General features: G+C 34.9%; 4 protein-coding genes across 4 annotated transcripts in view; 2 read left to right on the top strand and 2 right to left on the bottom strand.

Moving 5' to 3' along the window:
* The window catches only part of LOC132118371 (L-rhamnose-binding lectin CSL3-like), a 63411-nt gene extending 54175 nt beyond the window's left edge, over positions 1-9236 (bottom strand). Inside the window, exon 1 of the mRNA XM_059528184.1 lies at positions 9198-9236. Coding sequence (XP_059384167.1) covers positions 9198-9228 — 31 coding nt within the window. The 5' untranslated portion in view covers positions 9229-9236. The remainder of the gene's footprint in view (positions 1-9197) is intronic.
* LOC132118370 (diacylglycerol kinase alpha-like) overlaps positions 1-22280 on the top strand; it is a 109158-nt gene that overhangs the window by 7554 nt on the left and 79324 nt on the right. The window lies entirely within an intron of this gene.
* Positions 14141-16004, top strand: LOC132118368 (protein pitchfork-like). The gene is made up of 6 exons (XM_059528172.1): positions 14141-14272; positions 14351-14487; positions 14572-14670; positions 14751-14881; positions 15539-15656; positions 15807-16004. The coding sequence occupies exons 1-6, from the start codon at positions 14149-14151 to the stop codon at positions 15870-15872; spliced, it is 675 nt and encodes a 224-aa protein (XP_059384155.1). The 5' UTR covers positions 14141-14148; the 3' UTR covers positions 15873-16004.
* Positions 16056-21581, bottom strand: LOC132118369 (transcription initiation factor TFIID subunit 8-like). Its single transcript, XM_059528173.1, has 8 exons — positions 21380-21581; positions 20662-20821; positions 18310-18408; positions 18112-18174; positions 17898-18022; positions 17646-17793; positions 17413-17555; positions 16056-16649 (listed from the first exon to the last, which is right to left on the bottom strand). Exons 1-8 carry the CDS (start codon positions 21425-21427, stop codon positions 16509-16511), a joined length of 927 nt encoding a protein of 308 aa, XP_059384156.1. The 5' UTR covers positions 21428-21581; the 3' UTR covers positions 16056-16508.

The raw sequence follows: 22280 nt of genomic DNA, 5'->3' as shown, positions 1-22280 counted from the left end.
TTTTATAATGTTTTTTTTTTTGTCATTTTGTTTTGAAAAGGTTATACATCTATACATTTGGAATGTATTATCATTCCTTATTCTTTTTTATATTTTATTTTTATATTTTTATTGGCAGTTTTTTATTGGTTATTTATTTTTATTATTATTTATTTATTTATTTTTAGTATTATTATTAATATTATTTAATTTTTATTTTTTGCAATATTACTTTGCTGTGATGTCTGTATTTGGAGTGTGAGTGTATTTGTCACAAGGGTTTATTTTGTGTGGTCTTTTATCACTTGGAAAAATATTAAAGATATGGTTAGTCCTAAATCTTTTCTTAGATTTATCAGTGATCTTGGTCTAATTAATTATATCAGTGGTTTCATATTTTAATATTCCAATTGCTATAAAAAATAAGTAGCCTATTGTAAAATGTGTACTCCGTCTTCAAGTTAATTATACAATCACTATTATAAAAAAACTAAATTCTTCAAGAAATCAAATTTTGTGAGTTTTGCACTTTTTTCTTGTATTGAGTAAAAAAAGTCATAAAATGCCTTGAAAAAAATGCAGACTTTTCTTTAATTTGCGACTGTATCACACAAGGCAGATAAAGAATGTTTATATTTTGCCTGGACACATCATCAATTGCAATCACCTGTCTCTCATCACCTCATCAGTCTCCCACTATAAGAATGGCATACACACACTACACACGTCGCCGGTTATTGAATGTTTCATAGTTTCCGTTCTTCTAGTTTCCCTAGTGGTGGGCAGAGTGAGTAGAGGTCTAGATGGTTTAAAAAATTCATACCCGAACCCGAAGAGACCCGTAATTGTGCTACACTGAACCAACCCGGACCCGTCTATTATTTGGAAGTTGGACCCGGCCTGTGCAGAACTGAGAAATATCAAAAATGTATTACCCAGAAACGACGCACACCGTCAGTTATTTGAAAGCTAGACCCGAACCCCGCTGGGAAAACACAAACCGGGTCATAGGTTTCTGCGGGAGACTTCTTGATCATCAGGCCCGACACGGCACTGCAAAGAATTTCCTGGATGTCCAGCCAGGTCACCCTGAGGGGCTTCCTGGTCACCTGGATAGCCCTTCTTGCAGACGCAACGAGAGGGAAGTAGAGGTGACATTTGCAAGAATCTTCTTGTATATGCTGTCTCAGTTAATGCTCCCCTTGACAGAGGTTTGTAAATTTAAACTTGCCTCAAAAACTGTTGTGTTTGTGTGTTTAACTATAATTCCTACTACTCTATTTAGTAAATCAATAATAAGAATAAATGTTTTTACTAATAAACCCACATGCAGGAGAACAGCATTTTCTCACATGCTAATATGATATATGGTTGTGAAAGGCAGTTGTGTCATCTTCTGGTGAATGTTAAAATATGAAATATCATGTGTATGTGAAATTTTAAGATTAGCAGACATCTTAATCTGAAATCTGGGTAAGATCTTACCTCAGATGTTTCTTCATGTAGCGGTTTGTTTCAGACAAAGTTACTTTTAGTTTAAGCAGTTGTCAGTCTGAATTTTATATCTAAGCAATCAGACTTTATTCACACTTTATTTATTCTTTATTTATGCGATCACAAACTCTATTCCCATTTTGCAATATTTTTATCACCGGTTGTTCATGTATCCACAGCTATATACTTAAAAATGTGTAAACCTCACTGCATTATATTAAACCAAGTAGAATTTATTTTAAAGAAACAGGCTAAACACACTTAAACATTTGCCCCCCAAATTATTTTATTTTGTTAGGTTTAAATTAGAAAACAATTAATATTTCAAAATATAATCTTTTGACAAGCTCATGTATTTGGATTTATAGGCCTATTGTTACTTAGTACAATGGCTTTCATTCATTTGAAGAGTGACTTACTAAATGATTTCTGGAGATTGTGAATACTATAAATATATATTTTTTTTTATTTGGAACTAAATAAATGCTTCATGAATTCTTACTAATTGAGACAACATTTTCTTTACTAGCTGTACAAAATTTTTTGTAAAATCAAAAACTAAAAAATTATCATTTATTGATCACTTTTACAATTTCAAGTGAAATGCATTGTTTGCTTGATTTAACCGTAATGCTTTCATCGGAATTTCATTTGATCCACATCATCAGCATTTGTTTATACCTGGATACCATGGTAACCAGTAAACATCAAGATGCAATGATGACACGGGACACAGGTAATTCATCCATAAATGGGCTAAACTGCATTGTTTGGCAAAAAACGTTCAGTCTCTGCCAGAAACTGCTGATATTTCCAATGCATTTTGCACCTGATCTTACAAATGAGCATAATGTTCTATCACCTTTAAGACCCAGCTGAGATTCCTTATAATACCCATAAGCTGTTCCTGTTGTGGGATTTTATTTTACACATTCAGTCTCCCAGAGCTTTCCCAGACCATGTTCTACCCAAGTAAAATGTGTTTCTGATCTGGTTTCTTGAGTTACACCAACACAATTCTGTCATGACAACAAAGAAATTGGCATTGTAATGGATAAGGCAATGGTGATGCATTTGGTCTTGGTAGAATATATCTGCAAGTAGAGACTTGCTACTGCCACTATAGATATAGACATGCTGTTTTCTGCACATGTGAAATGTTAAGATTGGCAGGCATCTTGTTCTGAAAGCTGGCTGAGATCTTCCCTCAGATGGTTTTTTATATAGTCGTTTGTTTCGGAAACTTCTAGTTTTAGCAGTTGTCAGTCAGAATTTAAGTAATCACACTTTAACTGTAGTACAGGCTACAGGCTAATCGCACTTAAACAATTCCCAAAAAATGCATTTGTTAGGTTTTAAATGATAAAACTATTTTTCAAAATTGAATGTTGAGACATGCATACACTGTGAAACTTAAGAAGAACTGCCTTTAAACATCCTTTACAATTACCTTTACACCAGATCAATGTCCCTTTAAGACTAAGTCTTTTGACCAGATCATGTATTTGGATTTATAGGCCTGTTGTTACTTAATACAATAACTTTCATTTGAAGAGTGACTTGGCAAATGATTTCTGGAGTGTAAATACTATAAATACTGCAAATAGGCCCTATTATTATAGGCATGTTACCTTGCTAGTACTTTTTCTGTCTCTATTTCCGTACACACTATGAGGCATCCTTTTCTTTACTATAGCCTACTTACTGTACCAATGTTTTTGTAAAATAAAAAAATAAAAACATTCATTAACAGATCACGTTTACATGGATTTTAAATAAAATGCATTGTTTGCTTGATTGAACCATAATGCTTTTTTACACAGCATCTGGTAGCTGCCAGCTTTTTTTTTTCAATGCATTTTGCACCTGATCCGATGGGCAATTTAAATGCTCACCCTCTACAGCTTCAAGGAACTAGGACCCGGATGTTACAACAACCACACCATGAGTATGCAGAAAGGCACAGCAGTTAATAAGTTATAGAACGTGTTATTCCCCAGGTGGGCACTACTTATTATTATTATTATTGTTATTATTATTATTTATGCATTGCCTGTTTTTATAGACTGCCACCCTTTCACCACAGAAATACCAGCAGGACTGGTCTTGGTCTGAAGTGTGTCCTCCTGGAAAAGCAGCATTTACCACTGCAAGAATTAGACATTCAAATACAGATTCCAGTTCTGGGTATGATTATTTTTAAGATTAGACTATACATGTATCTTGTAATAAATGTGTGTTCTAGTAATGAAAAGCAGCTACTCTAGTAGTTCTTCTTGGCTGCAGGGCCCGCACTAACAATAATTGAAGGCTGGGCCCCTTGACTTTTGCAGTTGTTTGTGTTACTGAATAAAAATTAGGGATAAGGATTTTGAATATTTTACTCATTTTCTACCTGATAAAATATTTTAGAGCTTGGTAAATGTATATTGATTAGAAAAATGTCTATAAAGATTTTATATTTTATTCATTTGCATATTGCTACCATATTTTTCAGATGTGCAGAACAGTCTGTCATTCTACATGACTCAAACATCAGTAACGTGATGGACCACTGTAGCTGTAACTTCAAGGGGCTCAATGTGATTATCACGTGCTAAAAAGTCATCATCCATCCTAATCATCTGATGTAGAAGTAGCCGAGTCAATTTTTCATTTTTTTGCTTCTCACTTTGGGCTTTTTTACTGGCCGAAGGTATGGGTGGGTTGTCAAACCGTATTTTCCTCATTGGCCTTCCCTGTAGGCACAACACCACCAGGCGGCAGCACTACATTCTCCTTATCTGCACTTCGGTCATCCTAAAAAAAAAATAAAAAAAACATTCTATCAAAATGGTCATTATTAAAATAAAATAAAGCACATACACACACATACCCCAACCTATTTCGACCAGTGTGATGACCACATCAGAGAGTGTAGGGGAGCTTCTAGCCGTGTGCTCACAGGTTGCCTTCGCACAACGTCCAACCTCAGTTATATCTATCAAAAGATAATCAAACTCTTGATATAGAAAACGCATACAATGAAACATGTTTGTTCTGTAATCAAAATAAAAACAATTACATAAATATCGCATTTATATAAACACACATACATATATAATAGTATATAACATCTTACAGGTGACTTGCATGAGTTAGGTGAAGGACTTACAGCTCTGCATCTTCTCAGTGAGTGTCTCCATCGCTGCTTTCTCAGCACTCTCGAAGCCACACTCTGTCAGCAGAGAGCTGACCACCACCTGCAGCGTGCGTCTCCGAGCCAGCTGATAGTTCTCTGTAGGACTTGTGCTGGTCTTACTGCTCCCTGAGCGCTGCAATTATTAATCAAAAGAACAGAGTATTAATCATCAGGATGTCCAATAGCAAATGTTTGACTTTCTCAAAACCAAGCTCTGGTTGCTGCTATTTATGGTTCTAATCAAAAGATAATACCAGCATAAATGTTTTGCTGGTCTTCAAGACTGGGAGACCAGTTTAAATCAGCTAAGACCTTTTTCAGGGATAGTGGGTGGCTAATAAGCATTTTTGAACATCGTAAGTGTGTTGCAGCAGCATGATTGGGCATATTATATTTAAAAAGACTCATAATGTTAGTTTTGTTTGGCTAAGCTAGCAGACTGTAGGTAACAGAAATGAAAGGAGATATTTACGATTCCGGAGTTTAAGATCCGCTCCCCATCACTACAGAGTTTGCCATTTTTTAACTCTAGTGCTTTTTGCTCTGGTGTTTAGCACTCACAAATAAACTCATTGTGTGTTCTGCATTGCCCAATAACTGTATTGGGTGATTTTATATTTGGTGAAAATGGAAATGAAAATTCAAGCACTTTTCAATGATTTTAAAGTATTTCACACTATTTTCAGAACTAAAAATTATCCAATGTAAATATTTATTTTAATGGGATGACCAAAATATGCATTGTGATAAATAAAAACTTATTTAAAATGAAAGAAAAAAAACAATAATCAAACTACCCCAGTAGATGGCAGCAGAAGAGCATTTGTTGGCTTATTAATCATAATTTTCACTTATCATGCTTTATATTACCGAGGCAAGAAAAAGGTAGTGGTCCCTTTAAGGGCTGGGCAAGGGATTTTGAAGTTTCCACAATATTGTATAATATAGCATTTGGTCTTGCCCTTTGAGAAGCATTTCAGGAGTTGGGAGAACTGCCTGCCTGTCCTGTATAAGCTGCCGTTTGATATTGTTCTGACAAGTTAAAAATATTGGAAGAACTATCTGCATTCTCAAACGTGCCTCTTAAATTGCCTACCCTTAACCAAAAGAAGCATTCTTCAGGTTTATTTATATTTTAAGTATACTTAAAGGTCAAGTATATTTTTAAGTATACTTTATGGAGTAAGTAAACAAATATCAGTGTACTAGTAGTATACATGTAAGTGCTCTTCAATACTCCTTGAGACTAAATTTGCCCACTTTCTAGTATATAAAAGTACACTTTTAAGTATACTTTATGTATAATGGTAGTAAACTTTGAGTACACAACTATTTTACCTCTATGTTTTTAGTTTGTACTGGAACTATAGTAAAAATGAACTTAAAGGTGTACTGTTAGTTTACTAATTAAAATGCCCCTATTATGGATTTTAAAAAATTACCCTTCATGCAGTGTGTAACACAGCTCTAAGTGAATGAAAACATCCTGCAAAGTTATAAATCTGAAAGTGCATGGTGTATAAAGTTATTCTCTCAAAATAAATATTTGACTCTGAATCATTGAAACGAGTTGTTTTTCACACACATGTTGACATCAACATGAAACATTAGCATATTTCCCGCCCATTTGTTGGTCTTTTGGCATTGGTCTGAATGAAAATGCAAATTCATTCTTCGCCTCTATGTGCCCCTTTTGGAGCAGTAAAAATAGCGGTTTCCCCGTTAACCCTGTACACAGAGCAGCACTGTGCTCATAAAAGCTGCTTTATCAGCAAAGACTATATAATACATCTCGGTTACGTACGTAACCAAGGTTCTCTGAATAGGGAACGAGGTGCTGTGGTGACATCACCGTATGGGAACACCTCTTGGTGTGACGAATGTCTGAAACTCTGTACTCAAACGGATATCCTGATATCCCTCATAACATAAAGGACCCTCAAGAAGTTGCATAAACCAAGAGACCAGGGATGACGGCCCACTGAGACGCCGTCTACATACGCGTGGTTAGCTGATACTTATAACATATACTTTAAGAGTGGCTGGTGTTACTCCCTTTGACACATCTGTCTCGACAGTCTCACAGCAAGAACAGATCATTAGTCGAACTCCTTTCCAAAGAAATTTGGCCGACATCCAGGTCTTTATCATCAGAATACACCTCCGTGTCACCGAAATCGTTCGATGTGGATAACAACTAGGTGAAATCTTTTGGCTTTTCGTCCACCACTGAAATGGACGCATGTGAAGTAAGCCTAGATGGATTACAGGGGACGCTGCTGCCATTAGACCCAAAAGTCTGAGGCACAAACTCACTGTGCAACCTGCTTTGAAATAGTGAAGGCATGACATGAAAGACTGAATGCGCTGGGGAGACAACTGTGTCCTCATCCCACGAGAGTCCAGATCTATCCCTAAAAAGGTTATCTGCTGGGAGGGGATGAAAACATTCTTTGGGGATTTGTTTAAACGCTTGAAAGTAATAAAATTAATAATTTAAAATTAATAAGGTCTAACCAACTCCAAGAAAGAGAACGAAGCTGAGCGCGTTACCCTTTCCATACAGGATTCCATTCAGAAAATGCGCAGAGTCTTGCATGCACACTTACCACTTAAGTGGTTTTTAGAAAGTATGCAAAGTGTTAGGGGCAAGGGCTAAATCGAAGGGAAGTACATGGAATTGATATGCTTTGCCCTCTAAAGTGAATCTGAGGTACTTCCTGTGTCTCTTGATGATCTGAATATGAAAGTATGCATCCTTCAGATCGATCGTGACAAACCAATAGTTTGGTTGAATCTGAGACAGAATAGATTTTACTGTAAACATCTTGAATTTGCCTGTCCTGCAAGATTTAAATGGCGTAAATCCAAACTGGGTCATGAGCCGCCATCTTTTTTTTTTTTTTTTGGCACAGCAAAATATCGGCTGTAAAAAACCTGTCTCCATCTGAGAGGGGTAAACTTCTTAGAGTTGACATTGTAAGTTTATTGATACGTTACATCCAGATATGCTACTCGTTTTTGCTGATCATGCTGATTTGTCCACAGTAAAGTCCAGCCGATGTCTATTCTTTTTATTTATTTGTTTTTGTCTAGTTAAATTTATTTTGGGCTGCCAAAACCTGAAGAATGCCTACCCGAAGGGTTACCAGGGATTTTGAAATTTTGTGAGCCCTGAGGTGTGTTTCCCAAAAGCATTGTTAATAACAACATTGCTTGCGACCATGGGAAACGAGCCCTGTCAATTTTGACTCAGCGATACTTTTGCAACTCTTTTTCACTTAAAGTTTGGTTCATTCATTAAACAAATCTCTTGTATAACTTGGACAACTGTGCCAGTTGTTTTGGCTACTTTTATTATGTGTTTGGTGTGTCTTGATTCGTTTTGAACCTTTGAAAGCAGCATGAAACAACACGGAATCCCATTAATTGTATTCAAATGTATTCAGTTTCAAAGCAGATTTAAAGAAAAGAGAAACAAAAATAATACTGTTTTCTCACCAACTGATGCAGATCATGCTCTGCAACATTTAGACAAATCAAGCATTGCAGCATTATAGTTTTCACTGAGATTCTGAGTCAAAGTATACAATGAACCAACTTTATAAAGGTGCTGAAAATCAATCCAACCCTCAGAGAAAGAAAAACTGTTAAAACTAATCAATGCCACGCCATTTTTTTATTTATTCCCCACTACTCTTATTTGAAAATAGAAAAATAAATAAACATCAGTAATAAGAATACTTTCTTACTCACAAGCGATTTTGCAAGAGTACGTCACTTCCAGGTACTTATAGACACCTACTCACGGATCAGAGAACTCCAAATTTGAAGCTAGTACGACAAGACTTCTTTCCGTTGCACCCTACAAAGAAAAAAAAATTGTTTTCCATTGTTTGATTTTGAAGTGACTGTAGTCTGAATATGTTTCTGCTGTACCTGGAATGCATACGGGCAGTCTGACTAGAGTAACAGTGTGTTGTAGTTGCTAATTTATGAGGGCAGGTTACATGATCCCCTGGCATGATGAACAGAAATAACACCCTTCTCTGAAACAGAAAAACTGACATTGATGATAATTTCACAATTGATAACTAACTAATATGCAAAATATGCTTTCCAAAAAAAAAAAATACAGTTTCAGTCAATGTATTTAAAAGTGTTACATTTCATTAACGTGTTACTTGCTGTTTTGTTTTTTTGTATTATTTGTGAAACTTACTAGCTATTTCAAAGTGAAAATGATCACTAAGTTTTTTAGTGTGCTGTTCAACACACACAGTTTGGTTATTAATGAGAGTCGGCACACTGCCACTACAGCTCCCAAAGATTAATTTATTTTAAAAAACGAGAAAAAAAAAACAATGCTTTGCTTATTTTAATAAATAACCTTTGGGAAACACATGTTTTTGGTAACACGTTTTGATGGATGTAAACATTACTTAGTCAACAGGATGTAGAAGCGGTCATCAAAATAAAGCAAAACCATATATATGGTTATGAAATAACAAACTGAATTAAAGAAAAAAAGAACAATACATACAATTGACTCCGGTTAGATTTTTCACCAGCATGGTAGATTGGAACAAAAAAAAATCTGGGCTTTAAAGTTACATTCAGGGCGGCAGTGGCTCAGTGGTTCATGTAGGTTGTCTACAAACCGGAAGGTTGGTGGTTCAATCCCTGGCTCCACCTGACCAAGTGTTGAGGTGTCCTTGAGCAAGACACCTAACCCCAGCTGCTCCAGATGAGCTGGATGGCGCCTTGAATGGCTGACACCGCTGATGGGTGAATGTGAGGCAAGTTCTTTGGAGGGCCATGGGATCTGTTGAAAGCGCTATATAAATGCAGTGCATTTACCATTCATGTATAGATGGTATTCATAACAAACCCAGCGGATCTATCACCCTCTGTTGACAACTGATTAGAAAAGAGGAAATTAAAGTTACACTTCATAATCTTGATTTAAATGTTATCATAAAAGGGTTCCCACTTCTCTTTAAAGTACTTGAAAGTGTCTGAAGCTGGTGTTCAGAAAAGAGTGGTAACCAGTCATATGGTTCTACGATATTATGGAAAATATTTAACCCTTTAACGGCATTACGAACACTACACGGTAAACATCCAGGTGAATTATATTCACTTGATAAACAGCTAATTCTCACATGATCTTACATAATATATGGTTGTGAAAGGCATGTTTCCCTGAGTCGTGTCATCTTTTGGTGAAGGTTAAAAAATGATAAGCCAATGCCATGTGTAGAAATTTTAAGTTTGGCTGGCATCTTCCTCTGAAAGCTTGCTGAGATCATACGCATTCATGCTTTGACCACAGATGTTTCTTCTTCTAGTGGTTTGTTTCAGACAAAGTTACTTCTAGCTTTCTTAATCTGAATTTTATGTCTAAGCGAGCACACTTTATTTAGTATTTATTTATTTTTTCTTTATGTTTAGAACACAAACACTTTTTGTAAAAATTTGTATCATTGGTGGTTCATGCATCTACAGCCACAATTAAAAGATGTGTGAATATCATTGCATTAGATATTAAACCTGGAATTTAAAGAAATATGCTATGGCACTTTATTAACAAATGATTTTCAAAAAAAAATTGCTGTTAGATTTTAATTTATTTATACAAATATTCATATATATTTTTCAGAATTTCATGTTAGGACATGTATACTTGTGAGGACTTTATACATCCACTAAAATCACCTTGACACCAGACCAAAGTCCCTTTAAGACTATATCTAAAGTCTTCTGACCTGATCATGTATTTGGATTTATATGTTGATATTTGATAAAATAACTTTCATTCACATGAAGTGTGACTTAACCCATTTAAACCCAAACCTTTGAAAACATAAAAATAATGTGTCATTAGTAACCCCTGGAATTAATCAATAGTTAATTTTTTTTTTTTTTTTTTTTATGGAAAAGTGTGTTTTATGGCTGGTCATAAGTGTATAGTGATAGTGTAGAGATAGTGAGAGAGATAGTGTATACTGAACTTAAATTATTTCTGCAGTCGTCAAAAATTCTTATATATAAAAGATACACACATATATACATATATATATATATATATATATATATATATATATAACACACACACACAGACACACACACACATTAAGATACAAAAAAAGTGTTATCCCACGTGTCTCTATTGTTGCCATCAACATGTTTACTTATTCTGTGTCCACACTCAACAAAACAGAATAATTGTGAATTAATATATTAATACTAGGCACCTTAAAAATAATATGTACCAAAAATCTTTGTCATATATTTATGTTAACATACATTACTATTCTTTTGTTTTGGAGCTTTGAAGCAGCCATCATCTTCTCATGGTGCAAACAGGAAATTAACTGCACGTGACAATTTGCAACAACCATTCCAAATTCAAAGTCACTTAAAGCCTCTTTCTTCTCTATTCTGATGCTTGGGTTGAACTTCAGTAAGTCATCTTCTTCTTCTACTACTAACTTTTTATGGCGGATGGCAAACCAACTTTTGGTGCATTTACCGCCACCGACTGGACTGGAGTGTGAAGCACTGACAGGCAGATGACAAAAAAAAAAAAATTAAATTAAATTCTATTAATTATTCCTATTTCTTTAATGTATTTTATAATAATACCATATATTCGTCTTTGTTCTGTGTTATCGTTCAAAAGTCTTATCATATTGAATGATTCAACACCCATGTTTTTAACTTCATTAATGAATTTTTACCTTTCTTTTCCATATTTTTTACATTTCATTAATACATGTTCTATAGTTTCGGGCTGATTACAATAAATACATTTACCTGATTCATTTATTTTTTCCTATTTTAAACAATGAATGATTTAATCTAGTATGCCCTATTCAGATGCGTGAAATAATTGTATCTTCTTTCCTGTTCTTAAAAACATTTCTTCCATTTCCATTTACTTTCTGTTGAATATTATACATAAACCTGCCCTTGTTATCACAGTTCTTTACCTCTTGCCATTTGTTATTCATGAATTCTTTTATTTTCCCTTTAACTTCATTTTTGCTCAGAGTCACTTGAATATCTATTTCTGTATGTTTAAGAGCTTGCTTAGCAAGCTTATCAACCACTTCATTAGCCTCCACTCCCACATGAACAGGAACACACAAAAATTTTATCAAGCTTACTTTACTTACTCTTAACAAACTTGCAAGAATCTCATATATAATGTCTTGCCTTGATGATTTTAATCCACTTGCAAGACTAGATAATGCTGCGTAAGAGTCAGAACAGATTACAACTAAGCTTGGTTTTACCTCCTCTACCCACTGAAGGGCTACCACCATAGCAATTAATTCAGTTGCATAGACGGATACATGATCAGTTATTCTTTTCCTAATGCTAATTTGAAATTGTGGAATGTATACTGCAGCAGCAGTTCTACCAGAGATAGGTTCTTTAGAACCATCAGTGTATATATTTAACCATGATGAATAAATCTGATCCAAATAATGCTGGACAATAATGTTCTTAGGGGTAGCTTTCTCATTCTTCATTTTTATTTGTATCTGAAAATCTACAATAGGCATAGGAAAAAAAACATGGTGAAATTCTGGATACTATCACAGTTGGACTAACATCACAATCAGCAATACCAACTTCTCCTGCTTCCCTTTCAGCAATCCACCCAAAGCTTTTAATATTTTTATTTCCATGCTCCCAGCATTCTTAAATCACCCCCTTTACTGGATGACATTCTTTATGTCCTTTTAAATTAATCCAATAATTCATTCTCATTGAATATCTACGAAGGTGTAAAGGAGCTTCCCCAACGTCTACCTGCATGGCTGCAATGGGAGATGTTTTAACGCACCGCAACATATTCTTAAAGCTTGACTCTGCATTGTTTCAATCTTTTTCAGAGTAGTTTCAGCTGAAAAACCAAAAATAATGCTTCCATAATCTAAACTTGGTCTGATTAATGTACAATAAATTCTTTTCAAAGACAATCTACAAGCTCCCCATTCTATCCCAGATAAACATTTTAAAATATTTACTCCTGTTTTACATTTATTGATCAGCTTTTTAGCATGCATTGCAAACGTCAATCTGGATTCCATCCATATACCGAGATATTTAACTACTGAGACTTGCTCCAGCTCCTGGTTATACAACTTTAACTTGACCTCTGGTACTTGTTTCCCTTTTATAAAACATATAACTTGGGTTTTAGCCACAGATAATCTAAAACTCCATTTGCCCATAGGCTACTTCCACTTTATCTACAGCTTTTTGGGACACACATGCAATATTACGTCCTCTTTTCCATATTGCCCCATCATCAGCAAAAAATGCCCTTCCAATATCACCCTTAAAATTACTAAAAATATCATTGATCATAATATTAAAAAATACTGGGCTACATACACTTCCTTGTGGAGTTCCATTATCTATCGTGTAAGTCTCAGAATACTCGACTTCTAAAAGGAAATCCATAATCCAGTTGTATAACTTTCCTCCAATTCCCATGCATTTAAGCTTAATTAAAAGTCCCTCTTTCCAAAGCATATCATATGCTTTCTCAATATCAAATAAAACCCCTACCAAAACTTCTTTATTTGCCTGAGCTTTCATCGCCTTCTAAACTTAAAACAGCGTCCATATTATTCCGACTTGCCTTAAATCCACTCTGATATGGTGATATTTATAAATGTTTTTACTCATAAACCCACATGCAGGAGAACAGCATTTTCTCACATGCTGACATGATATATGGATGTGAAAGCCAGTTGTGTCATCTTCTGGTGAATGTTAATATGTGATATATCATGTGTATGTGAAATTTTAAGATTGGCAGACATCTTAATCTGAAAGCTGAAAGCTACCTCAGATGTTTCTTCATGTAGTGGTTTGTTTCAGACAAAGTTATTTCTATAGTTTTAGCAGTTGTCAGTCTGAATTTTATATCATAGCAATCACACTTTAACTGTACAAAACTGTATTCCCATTTTGCAATATATATTTTATATCATTGGTTGTTCATGTATCTACTGTACAGCCATATACTTAAAAATGTGTGAACATTGAAAACCAAGTAGAATTTCTTTTAAAGAAATAGGCTCGTCACACAAACAATTAGCCTTCAAAAAATGTTTTTGTTAGGTTTAAATGATAAAACTATAAATTTTTCAAAATGTCATGTATTTTCAAATACAGATCATGTATTTGGATTTATAGTCCTGTTGTTACTTAATACAATGACTTTCATTCATTTGAAGAGTGACTTACCAAATGATTTTGGAGATTGTAAATATATTGTAAAACCCATAGGCCCTGCTATATAGGCATGTTACCTCGCTAACGTTAGTTATTTTTCTGTCTCTGTTCCCGACACATTATTTATGAGGCATCGTTTTCTTTACTAAACTTACTGTACCAATGTTTCGGTAAAATTAAAAACAAACATAATCATTAATTGATCACTTTTACATTGCATTGTTTGAACCGCGATGCTTCTTACACCGCTTCTGCACACATCGGAATTCCATTTGATCCACATCATCAGCATTCGTTTGCACCTGGATACCACGGTAACCAGTAAACATCAGGACGCAATGACGACACGGGGCGCAGGTAAATTATCCAGAACCGGGATAAACTGCATCGTTTGCCTGAAAATGAATTTTATAATTTGTTTTATCAAATTTCCAGCTCCACGGGTCGCGTTCGGTAGCTGCCGGAAACGTATGATGTTTCCAACACATTTTGCACCTGATCGCATGGGCAATGAAATGCTCGCGCTCTGCGGCTCCCAGGAACTAGGACCCGGTTGTTACGACAACCACACGGTGAGTATGCAGGAAGGCACAACAGTTAATAACTTAAAAGTTATGGAACGTGTTATTCCTTTCACCTAACTTATTAGTTCCCAGGTGGGCACTCTTGCATATGAGCTCCAACACAGACCTGAGAGTAAGAAGGGATATGTGTTAGGAGCGCGCACTGCACCGCGCTTTCTGCCTCCAATTAAGGTATGAATTTCTAAGTAACAACAATTTAGTTTGTTTTAATTAAATTGTATATTTTTTTTATGTATCGCATGTTTTTATAGACGGTCACCCCTTCACCACAGAAATACCAGCAGGACTGGACTTGGTCTAAAGTGTGTCCTCCTGGAAAAGCACCATTCAATAGTACCACTGCAAGAATTATTAGATATTCAAATACAGATTCCAGCCCTGGGTATGACTATTTTTAAGATTTGACTATAAGTGTATTTGATAATAAATGTGTGTTCTGGTAATGAAAAGCAGCTACTCTAGTAGTTCTCAAACAGTAATTGAAGGCTGGCCCCCTTGACTTTTGCAGTTGTTTGTGTTACTGAAGGGATTTTGAAGAATATTTCACTCTCATTTTCAACCTGATAAAATATTTTAGAGCTTGGTAAATGTATACTTGGAAAATGTATATTAATTATAAAAATAATTAATAAAATTATTAAGGTTTTATAAAACCTTTTTTATATTTTATTAATTTGCGTTCCCTGAGCCCTTGGTTGAGTACCACTCATCTAGAATTTATGTTCCCACATTATTTTTCTAATTATATACTGGGTTGAGGCAAAGCACAACTAAAGCAATAAAGAGAAATATGAGGTCCAACATGATTTTTTGTAATTGTTTTGCATTAAAAAAAATCATATTACCAGAATAACAATCAAAGTGTAAACTGAACTGAAAAATCAGCATGAATTTCAGAATGTCTAGGTATTTGGATTGTCCATCTTGAAAACACAAGATTGTGTAAAACCTGATGGTCTCACTTGTTAGCATGATTTGAGAACTAAAAAAAAGAAGCTTAAAAGAATTCCAGATTTTTAAAGTATATCCTTTTTTTTAGTCCAGGGGCATATGTTCATGATAACATCCAAAGCAGGAAGGTGTCATGGCCTATGAAATTCGGCTCTCCAGATTGGTCAAAAGTGCCATCGCTGGAGAGAAGAGCACTGCGTACAGAGGTACAGATATATCTTACATTCTTCTTCAGATTATAATTGAAAGAAACAAACAAAACAAAAAAGTATATACACATCAGCCTGTTTGTTGAGTGTGAATGAAATGTATTTTTTCCCCCCATTTTTAACTTGATGTGTTTTGTATCCATGCAGCTCTACCATGACAAAGAGTTTAGGAAACAGAAGAACAGGGTGGCATATCTAAGCTTGTTTTACTGAGGACACTAAAATGCTACCACTAAAATTTCAGTGTGATTGTCAATGCATACAAACATTAAAACTTTATAAAATAAGTTTTCCTATTTTATTACATGTCCAGTGTGAAACCTTATTTTTGAGGTTCATTACTTAACATTAAACTAATGCAGTACTCAGTAGAGTAACAGAACACTAGACACATGCTCATAATGGAGATGTTTCCACATTCTGGTTTAATTTTTAACTTCTCCTTTTAAAACGATGCCTTAAAATGAACAATGATAGACATTTATTACCATCACTCACAAATGAGTAACACAAATCAAAGTGCACACAAATCAAAAGAGAATGTTATGTTTCTGGTGTGTTGTTTAGAACTGTAAAAACTAAATGATATCTCAAGGGAAGGCTTATCAAAACAAACTACCAAAAAACAACTGTAAGCTCTGTTACACTTTAGAGAAGTTGCCTGCTTGAATTCCATCTAATATTTTTCAGATGTACAGAACAGTCTGTCCTTCTACATGAATCAAACATCAGTAACGTGATGGACCACTGTAACTATAACTTCAAGGGGCACAATGTGATTAGTGCGTTCTAAGTTATCATCCATCCTAATCAGCTGATGTAGAAGTAGCCGAGTCAATATACCAATTTTCATTTTTTCCTTCTCACTTTGGGCTTTTTGACTGGCCGAAGATATGGGTTGTCTATCATGTTTTCCTCATTGGCCTTCCCTGTAGGCACAACACCACCAGGCGGCAGCACTATGTTCTCCTTATCTGCACTTTGATCATCCTAGGAAAAAAAAAAGAAAGAAAGAAAAAAACTTAATTATGATTATTAAAATAATAATAATCATCATAATAAGTAATTATATTAAAAAGGTCATTATTAAAATAAAATAATTAAAACAAAATACAAAATGTAGTTACTGCACACAAACACACATACATATACATACATACATTATATATATAGAGAGAGAGAGAGAGAGAGAGAGAGAGTGTGGGGGGGCAGTATTTCAAATACATGCATTTGAAATACAAAATACTTTTTGAATTTAAATACATTAAATATTAGTATTTTTGTAGTTTCAAAAAACAATACTTTTTGCCCATCAACATTTTTATTAGACATAAATTTTAAGACATGCATATTTTCTGTATCAACATGTATACAAAAAAACTAAAAAATTACTAAGATTAAATGTATTTAAATACAAAATGCATTTGACTTTTTCCAAAGGTATTTAAATACAAAATAGCATTTCAAATACTTGAAATACTGTCCATCCCTGCAGGAAAATAGCAGTCTAATAAGGTAGTTGATACCTTATGAATTTAAAAAATACAAAAATACTCTGAAAAATGAAAAATACATTAGATTTTTTCAAAGGTATTGAAATACAAAATAGTATTTTGTACTTCAAATACATACACACACACACGTGTTAACCTACAGGAAAAAAATAATTGAAAAAACAACAGACATGTTTTTTGACAGACAGTTCATGTTTTTGCTTAAACATTTTGACAAGAAAAAAATGCTTCATGCTTGCCTGACTGACGTTACTGGAGTTGTTCTCAGTGTCTGTCTGGTCGTCCTGCTCGGATGAATCTGTCTCCTCCAGTGTCTGAAGCTCTAGTTCAGAGGGCAGCAGGGCACTCATGTAAGGGATGGCGCTCGGCTTAGCTGCGATCACTTGTTACACACAGACAGATGAAGAATAAACACCAGAAAGTCAAAGTATAATAGGACACTGGCGGTGGTCTCTGGGGCAGAAAATCTCACAAGGGAATGCACTGATGTCATCCTTAAAAAGGCTTTGCGTCTCTCCTGTCTTGGCCATGAAGCGTGTGAGTGCACGTTCCACATCTCTCCTCTGTGATGCCGCCTTCTCTCTCACCACCTGATAATCTGACACAGGCTCTCGAAAGGTCTAAAACACAGAAATGCAAGATATATTGAAGCAGAATGCATGTTCTTAAATTGGTTGTTAAGCTGAAAGTTACACAATGGCATCAGGTGAGCAGAATAACTCACTGGCGTTTTGATGTATGTATGAGGATCTGGGAATTCTGGGAAGTGGCTGGGGATGTATGTTGGATGAGTGCGCTTCTGTCCGGCTATGAGGGCTTTTGGGATGACTGGAGCATTTGTTATTGGAGCTGTTGAACACAGAAGAGTACATTTAAGAAGTTATACTAGATAAGGTATAAGGATAGACAGATGAACTGGTTAAAAGTGGTAAACCTACGTGCAGTTATGACCATCCTTTGGGATCTTTTGGCGTACACTGGAAGCGTATCCACATTAAAACCTACGATTGTAGAAAAAGTAAACCTTAAACCATTATTAGTTAAAATCTCATTTACAGATAAACGTGATTCAACCACATACAGAAGCGAAATTTGTATTACTTAAGATAAAATACACTGATAAAAAGGCAACCAACCCATTTCGACCAGTGTGATGACCACATCAGAGAGTGTAGGGGAGCTTCTAGCCGTGTGCTCACAGGTTGCCTTCGCACAACGTCCAACCTCAGTTATATCTATCAAAAGATAATCAGATTCTTGATATAGAAAACACATACAATGAAACATGTTTGTTCTGTAATCAAAATAAAAACAATTACATAAATATCGCATTTATATAAACACACACATGCAGTGGCGTGCACAGTGTTAACTCAGTGGTAGAGTTACGGTCACGGAACACAGCACTTATTCACAAAAGTAAATTTTTTTCATCAGCTTCAAAGCCTTGATTATTTAAAGGGGTCCTATTATGCTCTGTTACAATGTATTGAATTTGTGTTGCTTGATAATGCAATGCTCTACCAATTGAGCTACAGGAACACTATCATGAATATTATATATATATATATATATATATATATTATATTGTATAGTATCATGAATTGCAGTGAAACTGTTATACAGTTTAATTTATTTATACCATAGTTTCCCAGGCGGCATATGTTCCATGGTAATCGTTGTACACACAGCAATGTTCAGCTAAAAAAAAAAAAAACTGCAACAATGTTCAAATCAATCCCGGTGACCTACAACTTCAACTTTATTCTCGTAGTATTCCGACTTTATTCTCTAAACATTTAGACTTTATTCTCGTAATATTTAGACTTTATTCTCGAAGTATTTCAGCTTTAATCTCAGAATCTTAGATTTTTTTTTCCAACGTGGCACTAAAATGCCGTCGTACCATTTATTGTAATTCTTAAAAAAGAATTCAAACAAAATATCTCCCTTTGGATTGGACTTTGAGATTTGTAGGTTTGAAGATCTTTTTTTTATGCCCAAACATACACACTACACACTGACTAAAATTCCAAAAGTGAAAAAGCATAACAGGACCCCTTTAAATGTTTAATTTGTTTGCTGTTCTGATGTGCGGTTTTTCTGAGCACAAAGCGCAGCACACAAACAGCCCGTGATTACTGAACTAAGTTATGTTTTGTGTTATTACTGTCAAAACACACAAGGTTTATGTATAGCCTCACTTGGTTATGTCTAAAATGAAATTAACAACTGAAAGAAACAGATGCATGTCTGTTGTCAGATGCGTGCAGGTCTTAAAGGAACAGTGCTGAACATGCTGCCGACTGTAATTAAAGGGATAGTTCACCCTAAAATTATTATTTACTCACGTTGTCCCAAACCTACAGTTTATTAATTTCTCTCTTTTTTAAAAGAAGATATTTTGAAGAATCTGGATAACCAAACAGTTGCTGGTCCACATTGACTTTGATAGAGTGTGAGTGTGTGTGTGTGGGGGGGGGGGTACTATGGAAGTCACTGTGAACCAGCAACTGTTTGGTTTTCCATCTTCTTCAAAAAAGAGTTTATGTTTAACAGAACAAAACTCATTAAGGTTTAAAACTACTTTTGAGTGGGTACATGAACTTATAAAAAAAAAACACTGACCTATTTTAATTTTTGGGTTAATTATTCCTTTAAATGTTAATAAAACACCAAACACAAAGAGAAAAATCACTCAATACTCTTAACTGAAAAACTTTAATGCAGTTGCTTGAATAGAAATCTTTATATAGTGTTTTCTTTTCATTTGTTCATTCAATTTTTTGAATAAAGCACTGTTTATTTTATTTGTTTGTTATGTGTATTTGTAATGTGTATCTTTGTTCATATTTTCTTTTAATAACAAAGATAAAATAATGACCAAGATTTTTTTCTTCTCCTACTTTGGCCTGAATATGTGCCATAGTTTTTCATATTTTGTTATCCTTAATGTAACAAGCTTTGTCTTTATTATAGTGATATTAGTTTGGCTTTCAAACAGCTTGCAAAATAGAAAAAACAACATGACAAAGAATCGTGATAAAATCATGATATTACAAAAAGTATATATTTTATTTTACATTTTTGCCATATCACCCACCCAAACAAATCACTCCTAACCCTAGGGTTGTGGGTTCGAATCTCGGGCCGGCAATAACATGACTTAGGTGCCCTTGAGCAAGGCACTGAACCCCCAACTGCTTCCCGGGCGCTGCAGCATAAATGGCTGCCCACTGCTCTGGGTGTGTGTTCACTGCTCTGTGTGTGTGCACTTTGGATGGCTTAAAATGCAGAGCACGAATTCTGAGTATGGGTCACCATACTTGGCTGAATGTCATGTAACCCACCAAAGCCCCCCGTCCCCAAGATTGTGCCCTCCTCATAACGCCATTTCGCCCCTGCCTCTCCAGAGGTCTGTGTATACCACTGCATACATGTATATAATATCTTACAGGAGACTTGCATGAGTTAGGTGAAGGACTTACAGCTCTGCATCATCTCAGTGAGTGTCTCCATCACTGCTTTCTCAGCACTCTCGAAGCCACACTCTGTCAGCAGAGAGCTGACCACCACCTGCAGCGTGCGTCTCCGAGCCAGCTGATAGTTCTCTGTAGGACTTGTGCTGGTCTTACTGCTCCCTGAGCGCTGCAATTATTAATCAAAAGAAGAGAGTATTAAAACATCAGGATGTCCAATTGCAAATGTTTGACTTTCTCAAAACCAAGCTCTGGTTGCTGCTATTTAGAGATCAAATCAAAAAGATAATACCAGCATAAATGTTTTGCTGGTCTTCAAGACTGGGAGACCAGTTTAAGTCAGCTAAGACCTTTTTCAGGGATAGTGGGTGGCTAATAAGCATTTTTGCACATCATAAGTGTGTTCCAGCACCAGCACCATGACTGGGCATATGATAGCCAAAAAAATATGTTAATGTAGGCAAACCAAATTCATTTGAGATTTTATTCTGATAGACACTGAATTGTTTCTAGATAGATTCACTACATTTATTTAGTTCACTATTATATATTTACGCATTACATAACAAAAAAACTGATGTGTTTGCATATAAAACAGTGTCTATTTTTTAAATATATGGCAATTCTGCCCTTAAATGTGCCCATATATTTAAACAAACTCATAATGTTAGTGTTGTTTGGCTAAGCTAGCAGACTGTAGGTAACAGAAATGAAAGGAAATATTTACGCTTCCGGAGTTTAAAGATCCGCTCCCCATCACTACAGAATCTGCCATTTTTTAACTCTAGTGCTTTTTCCTCTGGTGTTTAGCACTCACAAATAAACTCATTGTGTGTTCTGCATTGCCCAATAACTGTATTGGGTGATTTTATATTTGGTGAAAATGGCAACCCTATCAAAATTTCCTACAGGGCCACCGGAAGATTGCTGTTTTCGGTGAGTTTTCAAAATAAAAGTAAAAGAAAACAACTTACAGATTTATGCAGTTAAAAAATATTGAAATACAAAAATATATCAGTTTGTTTGAATGAATGACCTTTGACCATATATGAGAAGCTTTTCTCCTCCATTCATGTCCTCCTGTTGGATAAAAAAATAAAAACAATTAAATCCTTCAACATCTACTATATAAACGCTTAGACTTTTACATGCATTATTTATTAAATACAATTTTGTTTAGTTATCATCAAGACCAACTTAAAAAAAAGTAGAAAAAAGTTAACATTTACATAATATTATATTATTTAGAGGGTCATTCTGCTTTGTAAAGACTAGAAATCATGATACCCTGTTTATATTACATTATGTTTTCAGAAATAGTTTTATCAGTATAAGTAACAGTTTTTCACAGTTAAGTTGCATTGAAAAAAGTATACATTGTAAAAAATACTTAACTTGCTCATTTTTCTTTACATGTTTATATATATTCTAAAAATTGCCAAATTTACACCACAAAAGGTGGCACAGAAGAGGTTCTTTAAACGCACTGTTTGATGCTCAGCATTGCATGCATGCATTTCCACTGCTATTTTAACTAGAAGCCTGTGTCAAAGCAGCCATCGTTTTTAGTACATTTTTATGTGGCATTATATTTTGAATTTTTAGCAGACCCAGAACATCCTTAACTC

Source organism: Carassius carassius, chromosome 37 (genome assembly GCF_963082965.1).
Source record: "Carassius carassius chromosome 37, fCarCar2.1, whole genome shotgun sequence".
Taxonomy (NCBI): domain Eukaryota; kingdom Metazoa; phylum Chordata; class Actinopteri; order Cypriniformes; family Cyprinidae; genus Carassius; species Carassius carassius.
This window is presented reverse-complemented; position numbering and strand designations above follow the sequence as displayed.

Excerpts from the sequence above, each read along its gene's own strand:
- LOC132118369 (XM_059528173.1), bottom strand. The coding sequence starts at position 21,427 with ATGGCAGATTCTGTAGTGATGGGGAGCGGATCTTTAAACTCCGGAAGC. Across the intron at positions 20,822-21,379 it reads GATCTTTAAACTCCGGAAGC|CGCTCAGGGAGCAGTAAGAC; the intron begins GTAAATATTTCC and ends TAATAATTGCAG. Across the intron at positions 18,023-18,111 it reads AAGGATGGTCATAACTGCAC|CTCCAATAACAAATGCTCCA; the intron begins GTAGGTTTACCA and ends TGTGTTCAACAG.
- LOC132118368 (XM_059528172.1), top strand. The coding sequence starts at position 14,149 with ATGCTTCTTACACCGCTTCTGCACACATCGGAATTCCATTTGATCCAC. Across the intron at positions 14,273-14,350 it reads AATGACGACACGGGGCGCAG|CTCCACGGGTCGCGTTCGGT; the intron begins GTAAATTATCCA and ends TCAAATTTCCAG. Across the intron at positions 14,671-14,750 it reads GCTTTCTGCCTCCAATTAAG|ACGGTCACCCCTTCACCACA; the intron begins GTATGAATTTCT and ends ATGTTTTTATAG.